Source organism: Oryza sativa, chromosome 2, assembly GCF_034140825.1.
Source record: "Oryza sativa Japonica Group chromosome 2, ASM3414082v1".
Taxonomy (NCBI): Eukaryota; Viridiplantae; Streptophyta; class Magnoliopsida; order Poales; family Poaceae; genus Oryza; species Oryza sativa.
In genome coordinates this window covers 27,352,935-27,373,256 of record NC_089036.1, presented here as the reverse complement: position 1 = coordinate 27,373,256, position 20,322 = coordinate 27,352,935, and the positions used below count along the sequence as shown (strand labels likewise).

At 39.8% G+C, this 20,322-nt stretch overlaps 1 protein-coding gene and 1 pseudogene across 2 annotated transcripts; one reads left to right on the top strand and one right to left on the bottom strand.

Moving 5' to 3' along the window:
* LOC107280015 (vignain-like) overlaps window positions 1-509 on the bottom strand; it is a 14,598-nt pseudogene extending 14,089 nt beyond the window's left edge.
* Window positions 499-20,322, top strand: LOC4330232 (BEACH domain-containing protein C2). Of its 2 annotated transcripts, none has more exons than XM_015767160.3 (31): window positions 499-2,317; window positions 3,046-3,833; window positions 4,419-5,108; window positions 5,677-5,811; window positions 6,051-6,155; window positions 6,297-6,410; window positions 6,511-6,587; window positions 6,976-7,057; window positions 7,824-8,153; window positions 8,866-9,485; window positions 10,738-10,822; window positions 11,540-11,734; window positions 12,324-12,872; window positions 12,964-13,107; window positions 13,308-13,751; window positions 14,139-14,293; window positions 14,480-14,549; window positions 14,644-14,727; window positions 14,813-14,869; window positions 14,951-15,019; window positions 15,099-15,185; window positions 15,321-15,437; window positions 15,665-15,814; window positions 15,918-16,002; window positions 16,073-16,193; window positions 17,080-17,176; window positions 17,253-17,366; window positions 17,887-18,253; window positions 18,569-19,368; window positions 19,455-19,577; window positions 19,747-20,322. In XM_015767160.3, the coding sequence occupies exons 1-31, from the start codon at window positions 634-636 to the stop codon at window positions 19,804-19,806; spliced, it is 8,598 nt and encodes a 2,865-aa protein (XP_015622646.1). In that variant the 5' UTR covers window positions 499-633; the 3' UTR covers window positions 19,807-20,322. The 2 variants fall into 2 exon arrangements, with proteins under 2 accessions (XP_015622646.1, XP_015622645.1); XM_015767159.3 differs by having other exon boundaries at window positions 7,821-8,153.

Below are 20,322 nucleotides of genomic sequence, written 5' to 3'. Positions count from 1 at the left end.
TGTTGAAACTGACATGTGGGTCCCATGAGATTTATTATTTTTCGGATCGAATTGCCACGTAAGCGCTACGGCAATGCTACGTCAGATGAAGACCGAGTCAAATTAGCCACGTATCATCTGCACTGGTTTTGATAGTTGAGGGACCCGTTGTATCTGGTTTTTCGATTGAAGGACGAAAATCAAATTTGTTGACAAGTTAAGGGACCTTAAATGAACTTATTCCAACCCGTATTCACCAGACCGGCCCAGCTAGAAAGCAGCCGCGACCCGTGAACCCCGCGACGACGCCACTCCTTCGCCTTCCTCGCCTGGCCGCTTCCCTCTCTCTCCTCTCTCCTCCTCCTCCTCCTCCGCCTCTCGGGCGGCCACGGCCTCGCCATGCACCATGCCATGCCACCGCCGCTATTCTCCCGCGGGCATTTTCCCCCAGAGGCCTCCTGGTTCTCCCCGACCGCACACCTCAGCCTCCACCGTTTCCCCCAAAAATTCCTACCCAATTTTTTCCCCATTGCGTTTGATCCTTCCCAAATCCCAACTGCTCCAGGAGCTAATCGATCGATTCCTCGCGCGTTTCTCTTGATTTTGTTTGTTTGTTTGTTTGTTTTTTTGTTTTTGATGGAGTGAGCCTACGTGATGGGGGAGGAGGACGCGCCCGAGATGCCTGACGCTTCGCCGCGGCTGCCGTGGGAGCCCGGTGGCGTCGAGCATTTCGACGCCGCGTTGCTCGGCGATGCGGCGTACATCGTCGACGAGGAGGAGGTGTCGGACGTGGAGATGAGCGAGGGATCGCCGGTGGCACCCTCGGAGTCCTCCGCGCTGCCTTCTCCGCCATCGCTGCGGAAGCGCCTGGCGCCGGTCGTGCCGTCGGACGTGCCGGAGGAGGTGGTGCGGGCGGTGGACGCGGTGATCATGGGCGGCGGCCTCGAGCGCCTCCGCGAGATGGTCTCCGGAGAGGACGGAGAGCTCTCGCATTTCGTCGTGGACGTGCTGATGCTCACGATGGGCGGCGTCGACGGTCTGGACGAGGGGGCAGGCGACGGCGCCGTCACGTTGCCTAGCATCATGTCCAGCTCGCGCGCGGCAGCCATCGCGGCCGAGCTCCTGCCCTACATCCCCTGCGGCGTCGAGCCGTCGCCACGCACTCGCATGGCCCGCGCCCTCCTCGCCACCCTCAGCTCCTGTACCCGAAACCGCACCATGTGCACTTCATCGGGCCTTCTCGCCATCCTTCTCGACGCTGCAGAGAAGCTGTTCGTCGGAATGGGTCAGAGAAGCAAGTGGGACGGAGCACCGCTTGTGCAATGCATCCAGATGCTGGGTGGGCACTCGGTTAGTGTCAAGGACCTACATTCCTGGCTCCTCCTGATCAAGAAGACACTTGGCACGTGCTGGGCCACGTCGCTGACCCTTGCGTTGGAGAAGGCTGTGGGCTGCAAGGAGGCCAAGGGTCCTGCAGTGACATTTGAGCTCGGTGGGGAGGGCTCTGGCTTGCTTGCCCCTGCGGAAAGCCGATGGCCATTCTCAAACGGTTTTGGTTTTGCAACGTGGATATATGTTGAGTCATTCTCGGACTCGCTCAACACAGGCATGGCTACAGCAGCAATTGCAGCCGCCGCAGCCTCAACGTCCGGGAAGTCATCACCGTCAGCAGCAGCCGCTGCTGCTAGCACACTTGCGGGAGAGGGGACGAAGCACATGCCCCGACTTTTCTGTTTCCTCACTATGGATAACCATGGCGTGGAGGCCTACTTCCATGGCCAGTTTCTGGTCGTGGAGAGTGGGGCTGGGAAGGGGAAGAAGGCTTCTCTGCATTTCACTTATGAATTCAGACCACAGTGCTGGTATTTTGTTGGTTTGGAGTACACAAGCAAGCAGGCCCTGCTAGGGAAGGTCGAGAGTGAATTGCGGTTGTATGTGGATGGGGAGCTTCATGAGAGCTGTCCATTCGAGTTACCTCGCATCTTGAAACCTCTGGCCTTCTGCTGCATTGGGACGAACCCACCACCAACTATTGCGGGCCTGCAGCAGCGCCGGCGACAATGTCCATTGTTTGCAGAAATGGGGCCTATCTACATCTTCACAGAGTCAATTGGGCCTGAGAGAATGAGCCGTATAGCTTCTAGGGGTGGTGATGCACTCCCCAGCTTCAGCAATGGTTCTGGTTTGCCTTGGAAAGCTACAAATGCTCACATTAGGCACATTGCAGAAGACAATTATACACTTGACATTGAGATTGGAGGAAGCTTACATCTTCTTTATCATCCTAGTCTACTCAATGGTCGATTCTGTCCTGATGCTTCACCTTCTGGTTCAACAGGTTTGTTTTATGCTTGCCTTTTTCTTTATATTGTTCAGACTGTTGTTGCACTCCTATCCACCTGATAATTAAGTAGATTATAAATTGCCAGTCATACTTTCCTTGCTTAGTTTCTACTCCCTCCGTTTCATATCATAAGTCGTTCGACTTTTTTCTTAGTCAAACTTCTTTAGGTTTGACCAAGTTTATAAGAAAAAACAGCAACATTTACAACACCAAACTAGTTTCATTAAATTTAGCATCGAATATATTTTGATAATATATTTGTTTTGTATTGAAAATGTTAACATACTTTTCTATAAATTTGGTCAAACTTAAAGAAGTTTGACTAAGAAAAAAGTCAAACGACTTATAATATGAAACAGAGAGAGTACTTTGTTACTTGGCAGCTGAACCATAGTCTACTTACAGGCTCACAATCGTGGTTAAATAGTTACACTAATGTTTCTCAGTCTGCTAAAAGATTATCCTATTACTTCCTGCTTGGGTTGCCTGCTATTGCCTAGCACGTTCTGCATAACTTTTCTATCTGGCATCAATCATGCCTATATTGAATATTGATCCAAACAAAATGTTATAGTCCCATGCTGTTAACGATTATCTGGGATCAGGGTGTTTCCAATGGGTGTAAAAACACATGCCATGCAATAATATAACTTACAAAGGCACAAAGGCCTGGGGTTGATTTAGAAGAATCATTACTGATATTATTGGATGTTGAACCTCAGGTACCCACAGAAGACCCGCAGAAGTTCTTGGGATGGTTCATTTATCATATCGAGTGCGACCTGCAGAATCATTGTGGGCATTAGCTTATGGAGGTCCAATGGCTTTGCTACCATTGACTGTGAGCAATGTCGAGATGGATAATATGGAACCTATACTCGGGGATTTGTCATCGTCTCTTGCAACTGCTTCTCTTTCTGTTCCTATTTTTAGGATTATTTCGCTGGCAACTCAACATCCTGGAAATAAGGAAGAGCTATGCCGTGCCCATGGACCAGAGCTTTTATCACAAGTGTTACATTACCTATTAGAAACACTATCGAGATTAGAAAGTGGGGAGAAAGAGATACTGAGTGATGAGGAGCTTGTTGCAGCAATTGCATCTCTGTGTCAGTCTCAAAAAAATGATCATGGTCTAAAAGTGCAGCTCTTTAGCACTTTGCTGTTGGACCTGAAGATGTGGAGTTCATGCAACTACGTTTTGCAGAAAAAGCTTCTATCTTCACTTGCGGACATGGTTTTTGCAGAATCGGCTTGCATGCATGATGCAAATGCACTACAGATGCTCCTTGATGGGTGCAGAAGGTGTTACTGGGTAATTCATGAAGCAGATTCAATCGATACATTCACATTTACTGGAACTGAGAGACCTTTAGAGAAAGTGAATTCTCTTGTTGATGAGCTTTTGGTTGTTATTGAACTGTTACTAGGAGCAGTATCTTCTACATTGGCTTCTGATGATGTTCGCTCTTTGGTGGGCTTTGTTGTTGACTGTCCACAACCTAACCAGGTAACTGGACTTTGCACATTCCATGAAGCAAATACTGTTCTCATCGTTTCGCCAGCATTTCCCTTGTTCATTGTGATGATGTTTACACCTGCTCCTTCCATATCTAATTTTTGAATCTTTCTGGTTTGCCAGAACATGTAAAGGCTCACACATTAGTAACATATTCTGATATGTTAGTTTCAATCACGAAACAAACATTCTTGACATAGTTTTGTTGGCATTATGATGATGCTTACACTTGATCCTTTCATATCCAATTTTTAATCTTCATGGTTCATTAGAACATGTTAAGCTCACATCTCAATATATAATGAGATGTGTTAGTTTCAGTACAGCAAAATTCCAAAGTAACAGTACTTTGTTAATCACATCATTGCTAGATTTTGAACTATAAAATGTTTCTTCGCAATTATTTTCTTCTAAAGATCAAATGTGGTTTCTATGATTTGTCACATATATATTTTCTACTTTCCTTTAGTGAATGAGATATGCAGCCAACCCATGATCTCAATCTACATATCTTCTTTAAGTGGTAACTGAGTAAGAGTGTGCTGTTGTGGTGATTTTAACGATATGCTTTGTCAGGTTGCTAGGGTTTTGCTCCTCATCTATAGATTGATTGTACATCCAAACACATCTAGAGCCAACGTGTTTGCTCAGTCATTCATTTCCCGAGGAGGTGTAGAGGCATTACTTGTTCTTTTGCAAAGGGAGGCTAAATCTGGTGATAACAATATTTCCGACAGTTGTATTGTGCCACAGAATTCTCTGTGGAATGCTGGTTCTGACCCAAAATCTATTAGTAGTGATTTGGATTTGAAAACTACTGCTGGTGAAGCAAACTGCAATGGTCATAAGACTCAACCATTGGAGCACCATGAACCACCCTGTCACGAAGGCAGCACTGAACCTGGATTCTCTAGCAAATGGTGCTTATTGAAGAATCAGTTCCTAAAGAATCTAGGTGGCATTGACTTTCTGAATATTGCAGACAATGTTCAGAACGACATATACAATATCGATAATGGAGATGGAGTTCTTGTTGGAATTGTTCATGTTTTGGGTGCTTTAGTTGCATCAGGTCACCTGAAATTTAACTTGCCTGCTGCAAAGCCAAAGTTGCCCAGCAGTTTCCTAACTACCTCTAATGGCGAAGGAAATTCCATGTTTGAAGACAGAGTTTCTTTGTTGCTCTTTGCAATGCAGAAAGCTTTCCAAGCAGCTCCAAGAAGGCTTATGACCAGAAATGTCTATAAAGCTTTATTTTCTGCTGTGGTATGGTGTTCTTTAAGCCTTTAAGTTCCTTGTGAATAATTAATATACAACACGTTTCCAGAATTACACTAATGGGTCCATGCCAGTGATGCAATCATGACTTTTAGGATGGTGCTGCAAACATAAGTGACACATTGCAACAAAAAACTTCAACAGGAACCTCTATAGTTCAAACAGAACTACCAGTTAACGAGTCTTTATGTTCAAGAGGTTTTTACATTATCATCACTAACTCGAACAGAAAACTTTAGCTCAACAAATGTAACCAAACATTTATCAAAAGCTGGCCATCCATGTTTTTGGTTTCTATTGGGTTATATTGATCTTCTTTTTACTGGAAATATTTTATTATGTTTATCATTTTCCCAATCATCTTGGAAGTATTTGAATAAGAGACATTCGAGAACATTTTTGAAACAAATAAAGCCCTAAATTTTGGTTAAAAAAAAGAAAAAAAACCCTTAATTTATTTTACTCCGCTTCTCAGTAGTGGAAGTTTTGCTCATTATAGATTCAACTGCTTGTACTCTGAAATTCCTTAATTGTTGACTTGTGTTCTTCAATGCAGATCAATGTTCCTTCAGCAAATGGTAGCTTGAAACTACATGATTCTGGTCACCGTGTTAAGCATACTCCACTTTTGTCAGTTCTACTCCGTTCTCTTCCATTTGCATCACGGGCATTCCAAGCCCATGCTATTCAGGTTTTTTTTACTGATTTGTTAAATTTAAATTGTCTTGATTTTCTGTTGACTTTAAGAACCTGATGGTACCACAGATAACATTATTGGCATGGATTGTACCAATATCATTAAACATTGTATTTAAATACACGACGTGCAGATGTTTTGTAAATCTTAAAATAAGTATTATCTTTTTTACTATCGTATATCATCTTTCATAAAATCTCTTGTTTGATTACTTATTGCTTATATTATTTCAGGATCTTCTATATTTGGCCAGCACTAATAATGAGAATAGAATTGCACTGACTTCCATTGCGGAATGGCCCGAATGGATTTTGGAGGTCTTAATTTCAAATCATGAGGTAACGTTTCTGTGATGACAAATGAAAACATTTTTTAGTGAGGGTTACATTAATAGGTGACAGTTGTATTCTTCTTCTTGTTTTTTCCCCCTTTTGTTCATTCACTACTGGAACTTCTAATGTATAAAAATTGATATGTAGATGGGTGATAACAGAGGTTCAGATGGTCCAAGCTTAAGTGTGATGGAAGACCATATATACAATTATCTAGCTATCATGTTGGAGCATTCAATGCGGCAGAAAGATGGGTGGAAGGCAAGTGACTTTGATATCATATCTTTCTATTTGATATTAACTTACTTTATAGGATTGTAACCTTTCTTTTTATGGTAACATTATATCTGGGTTTTTCCAGGATGTAGAGGCAACGATACATTGTGCAGAATGGCTTTCAATGGTTGGAGGATCTAGCACTGGGGACCAAAGAATTAGGTAAACAAGAAGCATTGGCCCCATAACATGTTTTCCATTCATCCTGTCATTGTTTGATCTACTAGGCACTAACAGAAATTTTGAGGTGATAAACCACCACAATCAATAAGGTTGCTAAAGCATGAATACTTACAGGGTTTTGCCTCATATAATCTAAACCATTCCTTACAAAATATTCGTTTCTACCTTTCTAAAAAAGTTTCTCCTTTAGCATGCAGCCTTTTGCACTTTGTTACATCTCTCTCTTATTTTTCTGAGAATCTGAAGGAGCTTTGTCATGTCATTACGAAATACTCCCCTGTGTTTTTGAACTATAGTGAATGTTGGTGCTTAAAACATATGTCAATCTTGATATGCTAATATTAGTTTGCATTTTCTTCTTATTAAGGCGTGAGGAATCGTTACCGATTTTCAAAAGGAGATTATTGGGTAATCTGCTTGAATTTTCTGCTCAGGAGCTTCAAGTTCAGGTAGATGTTGCTTCTCTTACAAAATATACTCGTCAGCCAATTCTTCTTGTATATTTTGTTGTTGCTACTTTCTACCTTCTTTTCCACATCAATCTGTTTAGACTTTTTACTCCCAGTTTGTGTAAAGTGATAGCAAATTTGGGGAATAAGTCATCGTAATAATTCTGTTTTGTTTTCTTGGTAATATTTATATACCACTTTACTAGGATTATAAGTGAAACTAGCTAACTCATGGAGTTAGCACAGGAAACTATACATGATTAATCTGGTTTCTAATTCCTTGCAACCTTGTAGAACTCCAAAATCATCTTCCCTGACTTAAGTTTCAGTTTAGGAAGGAGCATAGCCTTACCAAATAAGCATAGGGATAAGCAGGTGTCTGGTAAGAGCTTAGAATCACAAGACTCCTAATGTTGCTCCGCTAACTAGGTCCCTAGATTGAACATAGTAAGCTTGTATTACCACACTTTCACGTCATGATTGTGTGACCGCAGTAGCAATTCATTTTCACACTACTACCATCATTTGATATTTCCAGTGAAATAAAGAATTTATCCCTTTGCCTTTGTCTTCCAAACTTCACTTTTGTTGTGCACTCTTGAAACAGAATTAGTTCTTCATGATGTTGCGCAGAAAATTCCAGTTCAATTACTCATGAGTTCATTCTTAGGGACATAGCACATATTGTGTCTATGAAGGTAGAAAGTATTCAGTTAATTTTATTAGTCCGCAAATGATATTCTTTTATTATTTATATCCATAGCAGACTGAAGGAATCAATGCTGCAGCAGCTGGTGTTGCAGAGGAGGGTATGATGCCCAAGGAAACTAAAATCCAAGCAGATAAAGCTACCCATCTCTCTCTAGCCTTGGCTGAGAATGCAATTGTTCTTCTGATGCTCGTAGAAGATCACCTGAGGTCACGCAGTCAACATTATTTCTTATCGTGCTCAATTGATAGTGCTGCATCTCCTGCCTCAGGGGCTTCATCAGCTGCCACTAGATCAAATTCATTGAGCAGGACTGGTAGTGAACCTTTGGATGCAGGGGGCTCAAGGCAATCTTTGTCCAGTGATGCTGGTGGTCTTCCTGTTGATGTATGTATATCTAGAAGACCATATATCATAATTTTATTTGCATTATTTCAATCTAGTGTTCACTAACATGATAATGGAGCTCCGAAATTTTCAATTTTTTTTTTCAATGTTGCTGCATATGACTGAATCAACTTTGATTGTTTTTTCGAGGTCCTTTTATGAATTCACTATATTAATTATTTTGTCTTTGTCTAATGCTGTTAAACTCATAAATAGAATAATGTATGAGAAGACACCTGATTGTCCAAATTCTAAGAAAAATTTCTCGTGAAGAAAATTGAAAGTAAAGGATACTGCTATGAGATTTCTGAAGAGTTGGTGCTATGAACAATGTTTTTTGTGTCTCCCAGCCTTTCTTTGTACACACGTAGTTTTAGAATTGAAAATCTGTTTGTAGTTTGTAATTTCTTGACAAAAAGAAATGCGTGTACACTAATTTCTTGACAAAAGGAAATGTCTGTAAACTACTAGCTAGTAGCTGGTTGGCCATTTTATGTTGGTATACTGTACCTATTATCTCTATTATCTGTCTTGAATGTTCTTCTACATTCTTTCCTAGAACTCGACAAGCATGAATATATAAGCTATTTCGTGGTAGCAATATGAGTATAATCCAAAAGGATATTTCATAGCCTGAACTTAACTTGCTTTGAACTACTTTTCACACCATCGTTTTGAATTCTATCTTTATTGTTGGTGTACAAAACATCAGGTTCTTGCTTCTATGGCTGATGCGAACGGGCAAATTTCTTCTGAGGTGATGGAACGTGTCACTGCAGCAGCAGCAGCGGAGCCATATGGATCTGTTAGGCATGCATTTGTATCCTATGGGACCTGTATTTCAGATCTTTCAGAAGGTTGGAAGTACAGAAGCCGATTGTGGTATGGTGTATGCATTCCACCCAAATCCAATATCTTTGGTGGTGGAGGAAGTGGTTGGGAATCTTGGAAGTCTGTTCTAGAGAAGGACTCCAATGGAAGCTGGATTGAACTTCCATTAGTGAAGAAATCTATTGCAATGCTGCAGGCACTTTTACTAGATTCTCAACTTGGGGGTGGCCTTGGCATTGGAGGGGGATCTGGGGCTGGCATGGATGCTATGAGTGCACTTAATCAGTTGTTGGATAGTGATCAGCCATTCTTTTGCATACTTCGGTTGACACTTGCTTCAATCAGAGAGGATGACAATGGGGAGGATGACATTTTTATGAGAAACATTAGCATGAAGAATGTCATATCTGAAGGATTAGGCTGTCAAACTGGAAGCATGATGATTCATGATGATAATTCTTGTTCGCCTTCCAGGAAACCTCAATCTGCGCTTCTGTGGAGGTACATAGTGTATAACCAGAAAAGTGTAGTGATTTAGAATAATAGCTTGTTCAAGTCATATTCTGAAAAAAAGGCTCTTAGCTCAGTAACCCTGCAAATATGTACTCCCTCTGTTAAAAAATATAAGGCATATTTTATTTCGTTAGGACAAGACTTTGATCAACACTTACTATATTATGATATACTGTCACCATTTTTAATGTTTGACGCTGTTGACTTTTGAACATATGTTCAGCTATTCGTCTTATTAAAAAAAAGAGCAAATATGCAAAAATGTTAGTCATGCTTAAAATACCTTTAATAATAAAACAAATCATAATAAAATAAATGATAATTATGTAAGTTTTTTGAATAAGACAAATGGCCAAACAAACATATGTTCAAAAGTCAATGATGTCAAACATTAAAAAACAGAGGGAGTATTTTTTGTAACACAAAATTAATGTTATTATATTCTTATTCAAAAGTATTAACTCCCTCTATCCCAAAATATAACTTCTACTGCTCAAACCTAGTATTGTACTTTTACCATTAAACTTACCAATTACCATACTATCCCTACTACCCCGTTGTTTTATTATAGCCCCAAATAGTCTGGGCCTATACCTCATCTATACCGAGGAGGCAACCAAATCTTTTCATCCCTCTGTTAATACCCGTATGCTATACTTTGGGACAGAGGGAGTACTTATGATTATGCTTTTGTATCACATTAATAATATATTAGTAAAACATTTGTAATCAAAGCATTGTCCTAACAAAACAAAATACGCCTTATATTTTTTAATGGAGTATAAATTAGAGACTAACGTCCATCATTAGTCTGACAGCTGGTCCTTAGGGGACATGCCCACAAATGCCATTCTCCGACCTGTGCTATCTTCTGGTGTTACTGAACAATTTGCCCCAAAGTAGAAATGGGGTACAAGAGTCCAACATTCAATTTTGCCACATGTTTCCCTTTTCTTTTCTTTTTCTCAATGTGGCTGAACATCAAATACAGAACCTAATGAAAATATATGTGCATTGAACTCCTAACGAGGAGTATTGGAGATTTTTTTCCCTTACTGTATGTTTTTGCACAATTAATTATGTGAATTAAGCTTTGTTTTTGGGTTACATCATGATCAATTCTTTCTCAGTGGTCGGTCTCAGCCTATATTCCAGACTAATTGTTTCTCCGTCATCTCTTCATTGATATTTTAATCCATATTATCTTCATTCATATATGTAATTCTTGTTTTTTGTACAGAGTGCTTGGTCCTATTTTGAATATGCCTGTTTCTGAATCTAAGAGACAGAGGGTTTTGGTTGCATCTTCTATTATTTATTCAGAGGTAATATCACGTTCCACTTCCATGGAAGCTTATGATCTGCATCTAACAACACACATGTACCATGGTGTAATCCAGGTTGAATAATTCAATGAAGTCCACATAAACTGCAGTTGCATTTTCTCATCGTTAATTATATATGGCCATGAAGGAAAAAAGTTATACCATGTGTTGTTGCCATCATATGCTATATAGGTTTTTATGGTGCTAAACTGTACATCTATTCCATTTGCAAGGAAAAATATATCATGGCCTACATGATATGCCCTTAGCCATAAAGGCAAGTGGTGAAGTCATAAAAAAGACCTATGGTGCTAAACTACATATCTGTTCTATTAGCAAGGAAAAATATGTACAAAGAGCTATGTGTCGCATGAGCCAACCTAAGACTAGACTAGATGTCTAGATGACCATGTAGGTTAACTATGCTGTAAACAGATGCTACACTTGACAACTATTTTTGCGTCGATTTTAAGAAGGAAAAATGCTGTTGCTCATCCAGTGTATTTATGATTCATTATGATCCATAGTCCTTATAAAGATATATGGCAACTTTAGCTGTTATTTTAGAAGTCTCAAGTAAAATTTTCTGTGTTAGGTCTTGGAAATTTGTGGAACTCTATGAGCTGTTTTTTTTTTTTTTGTTTTTAGTAGATAAAGCGAAGAAAGTTTATTATATTATATTATGCATTATTCATGAAGTTGTTTCTATCTTAACAGGTATGGCATGCTGTAAGTAGTGATAGAAAACCACTAAGGAAAAAATATGTTGGATTGATCATGCCACCATTTGTAGCTGTACTGAAAAGATATCGCTCTGTTTTGGCTGGAATTCATGAGCTCACATCTTCAGATGGACAAAATCCACTAGTTGTTGATGACTGTGCTTTAGCAGCAGACACTTTACCTATTGAGGTAACAATTGATTCTTCACAGTTCGTACACAATGGCTATCAACTTAAATTGCCTGGCAGTTGCGCTGATGCTGTATGCCTGTGTCAACTAATGTTGGTTTTACGTAGAGTAGAAGTTCTGGTTAGGAGAAAGACCCGGAGTCTTACCGGCTAGCACCTTGGTGAGCTAGCTAGCCTAGTTTTGAGCCTCACCACCTCTTAAAAAAAATCAATACGGGAGCTCCTCTCATATCCAGCTTAAAATGCTATGTTTGCAAAGTGTCTGAATTTGGCTAATTACCTTAAATCCTCATTCTTTTTAACAATTGCTCATCAGGCACTTCCATTTTGTGCTCGTGAAACTATGTGGTGTGTGCTGTGTACAGTAGTCACTTGTCCCAGTATCTCTCCTTTCTTTTATCTCTAGTCTCTTGAGTAGTTCATGGAATGCTTCAGAGCTAGTTTTGTCAAATATTTAAACGATTTGGATCATTAGCATAACTATAAACTACTTTGCAATAATTACTATTGAGAAAGACCTCTTCAGTTCTATGCTTTTCTGGAGGTTATCTGTTCATGGTGAGATTACTGTATGTGTCTTTTGAACTCAGGCTGCTGTCTCAATGATATCACCTGGATGGGCTGCTGCCTTTGCTTCTCCCCCGGTTGCAATGGCATTGGCCATGATTGCTGCTGGTACCTCTGGGACAGAAACAATAGCACCACCAACAAATAAGTTGCGCAGGCGTGACACCTCATTGCTAGAGCGTAGATCTGCTAAACTACACACTTTCTCAAGTTTTCAGAAGCCTATTGATGCAACACCAAACCTACCAACATCTGCACCAAAGGATAAAGCAGCTGCAAAAGCTGCTGCCTTGGCTGCTGCTCGTGACCTTGAGCGCAGTGCTAAGATTGGCTCGAGAAGGGGTCTTAGTGCTGTAGCAATGGCAACTTCAGGACAAAGGAGGGCTGCAGGTGATATTGAGAGGGCCCAGAGGTGGAATACATCTGAAGCTATGTGTGCTGCTTGGTTGGAGTGTCTTCAATCTGCTGATTCAAAGTCAGTATCAGGAAGGGATTTTTCTGCCCTTTCATACAAATATGTTGCACTTCTTGTTTCCAGTTTTGCATTGGCACGGAACTTGCAACGAGTTGAGGTATGTTGATATGGAATGGGAAGCTTCTGCTCTGATATTTAGGAATTACTAACTTGTGAATACACCATTGAGGCAACTTTTGGACATGCAGATGGAGAGGCGAACACAGGTAGATATTTTGAATCGTCGTTGTGCATCTATTGGAATTCGGGCATGGCGACGTCTTGTTCATTGCTTAATAGAGACAAGTAGGCTATACGGACCTTTTGGGGAACTTCTGTGTACTCCTGATAACGTACGAACAGTCCTGCTTTTCCTAAAATTTTCTTTTATTTTACATTATTATGAAAAGCTCTATCCTTGATGACCAATTTATGATGATACAAATAAATTGTTTCAGTCAACAAGAGGAAAAAGAACATCTTAGCAGTAAACACTATGCATGCCTTCTTTTCTTATAGACATCTTGATTTGCTTTACTATTTTTCTACACAGATTTTCTGGAAGTTAGATTCCACAGAAACTTCATCAAGAATGAGAAGATTTATGAAAAGAAACTACAAATGGTCTGAACATTTGAGTATGGCCAATAATTATGAGGAGAACATGCTTCTATGTGATGGTGCAGAATCCAATTATAGCCACAGGGAAGATGCAGACTCTCTATTTGCAAATGCTCTTCGAACAAATTCTTCCATTATAGTAGCTGACGCAATATCAGTAGATGGAGGACATGGGAATGCCAAACAGACAGAAACTGAGACTATCTATAGCAGTGTAGATGATTCAACAAGTTCTGACTTTTCTAGTGTTCACAACTTGGTTCGATCGACCGTGGTTGCACCGTGTTACAGTTCTAGCAAAAATAATGAGAGAATTATTGTTGAACTGCCTTCATTGATGGTGCGTCCATTCAAGGTTGTGCGGGGAACCTTCCAAGTAAGTGGTTTCTAATGTACGTACTTTCACTTTTGTAGTTTTTCATGCATAAGGGTGTTTTCAAATTCTAATTAATGCCATTACTTCTTGGTCATGATTATGACATATTAGTTGTAAACTGAAGTTACAATAATCATGTCTACACATTCATGATTCCTTTCTGTTTTAGTAAAGTTAATATTTTTGCTGTATATCTTGGTCTTAACTGGATTTTAATCAATCTCAATTCTCTGATGAACATAACTAGTTATGTTTGTCATATCACTTTCTTTTTACATTATAAGTTGTTTTCTTGTATTTCTATTCATTTATGGTAGTATTCTGCTTCATCTCCAATGTAATATGCGAAAGATATATTAAGCCCTAGTATATAATGATTTTCCTCAGGTCACATCAAAGATGATTAACTTTATAATTGATGAGCATATGAGTGATAGCGATAGTTACATGGATGATGCTGCATCTACTAGTGGGCAATACGATCAGCAAGATAAAGATCGGAGCTGGTTCATATCTTCACTTCATAAAATTTATAGTAGAAGGTAAATGGTTCTTCATTATCCAGTATGGTGGTGTACATTGAACTTCTTGTTGCAGTCGTTAGTGTTAACTAATATAACTTTTTTGCTTTTATCATCTGTGTCCTTATCATATAATTATGGACTACTGAGTTAGCAGTAACCATTTATAGTACTTGCATGTCATACTGATTTAAATTAACTGTGCAGATATTTGTTACGGCGAAGTGCTTTAGAGCTATTCATGGTAGATAGGTCAAATTTCTTCTTCGATTTTGAGGTACATCCTTGATGATACTCTAGTTTACGTTGTTGGAATCATATGCACACTACAGCTACCTGAATATTTTGAAGATGTATATGATTTTTATCAGGATACAGAAGCATGTAAACATGCTTATCGGGCAATCGTTCATACCAAACCTCCTTATTTGAACAGCATTTTCCTAGCTACCCAGGTTGGTGTTCAGTGCAGTTCTGCAAACTTTAATGTTAAAATCTGTTTCTTACTGAAAGTTTTAATCAATTGTACTTTTGTTTTAGAGACCTGAGAAAATCCTTAAAAAGTCGCAATTGACAGAGCGCTGGGCTAGATGGGAGGTATCAATGCAATAAACCACTTTTTTCAGCCCAGCATGTTAAGTGTATTCAACACTTAAGTAGAGCCATCTCATTGTGCAGATTAGCAACTTTGAATACCTGATGGAACTGAACACTCTTGCTGGGCGCAGTTACAATGACATTGCACAGGCATGTTTGCTTCATAACTCATTTTCTGAATATAATAAATATACTACTGCATTTAAATGATCACTAGCTATTTATGCAGTACCCTGTTTTTCCATGGGTATTAGCAGATTACCACTCCAAAACACTGGATCTTGAAGATCCGTCCGCATACCGAGATCTTTCGGAGGTAGATCCTGTACCTCATTCCTTGCTGCCAGTTTAGACCTCTTTTGTTTTTTTTCTTCTTTTCTATTCATTAACTCTGTGGATGATACCTTTTTCAATAACCACTGGTAGTGATGCTTGAAAAATTTCAATGCAGCCAATTGGCGCTCTGAATCCTGCACGACTGAAGAAATTCCAGGAACATTACTCTAGTTTCAATGATCCAACCATCCCAAAATTTCACTACAGTTCACATTACTCCTGTCCTGGCACGGTACCTTTTCTCTTGTGCATGTTTTGAGTCAGCATTTTGCTTGCATGTGTTCCTTTTATTTGGAGTTAGATTAATTTATTAAGTCATCCCATTTGATTAATCGGTTCTATACTGTTCATCGATGACAATTCCTCCTGTAGTTGATTAGTGTGACTTTACATATTTGTTTTTTTTTCAAATACCCCGATTTCTGTGCTATTGGTTGTTGACATAAGCATCTACTGCAGGTCTTATATTATCTTGTCAGGATAGAGCCTTTTACAGCCCTTTCTATTCAGCAGCAAGGTGGCAGGTTTGGTCAAGATGATCACATGTTTTCTTGTATCAACAAAACATGGAATAGTGTCCTTGAAGACATGAATGATGTAAAAGAGTTAGTAAGTTTTGTTCAAAAATGTGCCTTCAATTCATTGTGATTCCTTAGTGAGTAAGTCCAATCAGAATCTTTGGTGGAACCTAATCATGTGATTATTTCTCTAGGTTCCAGAGATGTTTTACCTTCCTGAGTTATTTACGAATGTGAATTCGGTTGACTTAGGGTCAACTCAACTTACTGGAAAGCTATGTAAGTTTGTTTCATTCTGTATGCATAAGGGAATGGAGCTGAACTCCTCTAATGTTGAGTTGTATTGCAGCCTCTGTGCAATTGCCTCCTTGGGCTGAGAACCCTGTTGATTTCATATGTAAACACAGGAAGGCTCTTGAGAGTGATTATGTCTCCGCTCATTTGCATGAATGGATAGACCTAATATTTGGGTACGTTATCTATGTGCTGTTCCTTTTTGTTGCCACCTCTTAGCTGCATTGCGTTATTTTACTTAATTATCTACTATTCGTCCCATATATGTTGGCCAGTGACATCGATGTCCTGCCCCATCCTTTGACCACTTGTTCAACCCTCTTGTGTTATCTTTCTTCCCAAAACTGACCCATGTCAGTAAATTTTTGTGCTGGAAATAGAAAGACTACTATCTGCTGAGACTGTTAGGGGATGTTTAGTTGACATAGATGGACAATGTAAAATTTCTTGTGATGGTATCTGCTGATGACGATACATATTCATTGATATTTTTGCTGACAGAAACTGTATATTTTAATATATTATCTTGTGTCCTAATTTTGTTGCCCTAGAGGATCTATATCTATACTACATTAAAATGTTGGTAGTGGTGGTGGCAGTGAATCTACCACCACCACTCCTATAACCGACGCATGGGCCCCTATTTATCAGTGAAACATTCGAACTTGCCTCCTGCTGTGAGAGCTGAGAGATAGAGAGTAGACTTGGGTTAGCTGTCAGATAGCTGCCTTTCAACTGTAGGTAGATAAACTGAGCTTTTCTTTTTCCACTGTAGCAAGATGGACTTGGGTCTTTGGAGTGGATGAGAATGATTAAAATAAACAATGGTCACAACCCACGATGAAGTCACAGTGATTATTTTTTGCAGCATGCACATCTAATTAATACTCATATACTCCATATTTAATTAAAAATTACAAAGAAAAGCAATATATTTTTTCCACTGCATTTGATTTTTCTTTTAATCCCGTAACAAAGTACGGGTTCTGCTAGTTGTATTAAAATTATATTTTATTAATCTCTATGTTAACATCCTTTAGTCATCAACTATTTCTCGTTCAGACATAAACAAAGAGGTAAAGATGCAGTGATGGCTAACAATGTTTTTCCCTATGCTACATATGAGGGGATGGTGGATATTGATCAAATCACTAATCCAGTAAGTATTCTGCATTCAACTTTTAGATTTTGCCAGTAGCTAGCTAGTTGTTAACGTGCTGCTGAAAATGCTGAAGGTGCAACGGCGATCCATGCAAGATCAAATATGTAATTTTGGACAAACACCATCTCAATTGCTGACAATCCCACATACAAAGAGAAGGCCATTGGCAGACATCTTAAAGCTGCAGGTAGGTTTTCAAGTTATCCTTCTGTGTTTTACAAAATGAAATGTCACTATTTGGTAAGCACGGTGGCCTGTGAACTTTTAGAATACAGATTAAGCAATTTAGAATAGCCATCATCAAGCAATACAGAGGTTCACGAGTAAGCTACATACTTGCTGAGTTAAAATGGCATAGCATATTCAAGGGAAAAGTAAGGCGTTATTGAAGAGTTTATAGACATCGTAATCATAGGGACACAACCATCTCCATGTTTGCCTCTAGGAGATATACCAACATGTATTGCAAAGTCTACAGTTCTAAAAGAAAGTCAAGCTGCCTCATTTCACTTGTTAGTCCTCAGTCGATGGTTGAATGTCGGAGAGGATGGGGAGCAGTGGGGTACTGGGGTTAAAGTGATCCTATGGGCACCATGGTTCACTTACATCAGATGAAATCTATTGTACCTGTTAGCTTTCATTTCGCTAATTCATGATTTAGATTTGTTTGAAGTGAGTGCATGGTATCTCTTCGTTTTTCTGTGCAGACAATATTCTGGAACCCAACTGAAGTCAGATCTTATGTACTACCTAATCCAGAAAACTGCAATGTTCCTGCTAGTGCAATGCTTGTATCCGATGACTCTATTGTAGTCGTAGGTGCAAATGTTCCTGCAGCACATTTGGCACTGCACCATTGGCAGCCAAATACTTCAAATGGCCCAGGGACACCTTTCCTCTTTCATCATGGAAGAAATGCCATAAATTTAAGTGGTGGTGCAATAATGCGTATCTTCAAAGGATCTGCTGGTTCTGTAGACGACTATCAGTTCCCAAGGGCTATTGCTTTTGCTGCCTCTGCAATCCAAAATTCATCGGTTGTTGTTGTCACATGTGAGAGAGAGGTTATAACTGGTAATTATTTTATTCTTCATTTTCCCCCTCAATTATATTGTTGGAAAGCTAGTATTTTTTTTCTATTATTCATTTTCCATGTTTTATTTGTATTGAAAGCCCTCCTAGATCTTTTTCTGGTTGAAAACCTGGTGTTCAAAGTGAGATCATACGAGTAACTGACATCTTCATTAATTCATGTAGAAAATGTTGTTTTTTTATTCTGCTTTTACAGCAGCATTCTTTTTCCTTTTTTGAACTGTATTTACACTATGAACTATCATCAAACTGCTCCCTCTGCTGTTTCTGATATCCTTTTTTCCCTTCTAACTGTAGGGGGGCATGCAGATAATTCTGTGAAGTTGATATCCCCAGACGGAGCAAGGACCATTGAAACGGCATTTGGGCATCTTGCTCCTGTGACCTGCGTCGCTTTATCTCCAGATAGCAATTATCTTGTCACAGGTTCTCGTGACACCACAGTAATACTTTGGAGGATACGTCAGATAGGCTCTTTACGTAAGAAAAGTACTCCAGAACCTCCACCATCTACACCAACAACACCAAATGATTCAGCCTCTGGTGATAGCAGCACTAGCAATTCAAGCAAAGTTCTAGAAACCAGCAGGAGGCGACGAATTGAAGGTCCTATGCATGTACTAAGAGGGCATCTTGGAGAAGTAACTTGCTGTTCTGTTAGTTCTGCCTTGGGACTTGTTGCTTCCTCTTCAAGTACGTCTGGTGTCCTTCTACATAATTTGAGGACAGGCAGGCTCATTAGGAAGCTGGATAAACAGGAGGCACATTTAATGTGTTTATCTTCTGAAGGAATCATATTGATTTGGAATGAATCAGAGAAAAGATTATCGACATTCACTGTTAATGGAATCCCGATTGGTACCTCGGTTCTGACACCTTTCTCTGGTCGAGTTAGTTGCATTGAGATTTCTGTGGATGGCAAGTTTGCTTTGATCGGAACATGCTTGTCCAACAGTTGCAATCGTGATGGTTTTAGTGCTATAGATGATTATGAGCTTGACAAACCCAACGGTGATGATGATTTGCCAGAATTAAATGAGACTAAGCCCTCTGTTCATGTGCCCTCGGTCTGCTTCATTGATCTATACAAACTTGAGGTGAAAACCATGAGCAACTTTTTAACTTATTTTTTATCTTTGTTTGCTATGACCAGAATTCTAACCAATAAGGGATATACTGCCAGATAATTCATATGCTAAAACTTGGGGAAGGACAGAACGTTACAGCAATTGCGTTACAGAAAGATAACACTAATCTTCTTGTTTCGACAGCTGACAAGCAGCTCATAGTCTTCACATATCCTGCTGTAAGTGACCCAGTTCCTCATCTAGCTACTATCTTCAGGTCCTGATTGACGCTTGTAGTCTTTTACTGTTTATACATCATCAGTGTCTATCTCCGAGGCCTTTTTAACAAGTTCACTGCTGGCGCACAGAATAGTGACATGTTTACCTGATGTTTCCTTAATGCTGCAGTTGAGCTCGAAGATAGGGGATCGGATGCTGCAGGAAGGCAACGGGGTTCTCGAGTCGTGAGCTTGCTATGGTGGATTCGCGCTATTTTACCCAAGGAAGCTCTAATCGACCTGTTTTTGCCGCAAAAAGGTGTGTAGGTGGACGGGGAATTGGCTTGAAATCGGAATTCTGTACAGCAAAGAAGAAAAAAAAAGGAGAATGGGACATTGCTAGACTTTGGTCGCGTTGGTACGCGACCAATTGATACGGTTGTTTGGAGGTCCGCAATTTCACAACCTGACTACAACAGCAGCTCTGCAACAGTGTACGCCTACCTCGCCAGTCGCCATCCTAGTTCTGCGTGGTGAAAGTGAACCTGCCATATACCATAAACAAGATTCTGACCCATCTTGGTGCTATACGGTTCAGGGATTTAGCAGCAGTATAAGTGTTTGTATTAGTCGTGGCAGGTGTGCGAAACAGCGTGCCGATAAGGACGCTGTGCCGCTTGCGTCTCTGTACAAAATATTATCTAATAAGAATAAGAAGTTAATCGTGCTCCCAAGAATGGTAAATAGAAGGATTCCAGAACAAAAA

Excerpts from the sequence above, each read along its gene's own strand:
- LOC4330232 (XM_015767159.3), top strand. The coding sequence starts at position 634 with ATGGGGGAGGAGGACGCGCCCGAGATGCCTGACGCTTCGCCGCGGCTG. Across the intron at positions 6,156-6,296 it reads TCTTAATTTCAAATCATGAG|ATGGGTGATAACAGAGGTTC; the intron begins GTAACGTTTCTG and ends ATTGATATGTAG. Across the intron at positions 13,108-13,307 it reads TTCTGTGTACTCCTGATAAC|ATTTTCTGGAAGTTAGATTC; the intron begins GTACGAACAGTC and ends TTTTCTACACAG.